Raw genomic sequence first — 262 nt, forward strand, 5'->3', positions numbered from 1 at the left:
AGGAAGAATGCTCCTTAAGGGACAAAAATAACCCCCGATGTTCTTTATAAAGTTATTTTCATTTCTGATTAGAACCCAGTTTGAATCTTAGTCTCTGCAGATGGAAAGTTGGCCAGTTACAGTTTGTTCTAATCTCATGTCTCAGGCTCATGCCCCCAGATAAAGCTATTTTAGGAAAAAAATCTTCCTTTTGGAATTAGGTTTTACCTGGCTGCTGCCTGCAAACCAGCTGCCCTATGTATTTGTATAGAAAGAGAAACAG

General features: G+C 38.9%; 1 protein-coding gene across 1 annotated transcript in view; it reads right to left on the reverse strand.

Moving 5' to 3' along the window:
• C2CD3 (C2 calcium-dependent domain containing 3) overlaps positions 1-262 on the reverse strand; it is a 54,405-nt gene that overhangs the window by 26,329 nt on the left and 27,814 nt on the right. Inside the window, 1 exon segment of the mRNA XM_009997981.1 lies at positions 208-262. This exon segment is cut by the window's right edge and continues 37 nt beyond it. Coding sequence (XP_009996283.1) covers positions 208-262 — 55 coding nt within the window.

The sequence above is a fragment of the Chaetura pelagica genome, unplaced genomic scaffold (genome assembly GCF_000747805.2).
Source record: "Chaetura pelagica isolate M959 unplaced genomic scaffold, ChaPel_1.0 scaffold555, whole genome shotgun sequence".
Classification (NCBI taxonomy): domain Eukaryota; kingdom Metazoa; phylum Chordata; class Aves; order Apodiformes; family Apodidae; genus Chaetura; species Chaetura pelagica.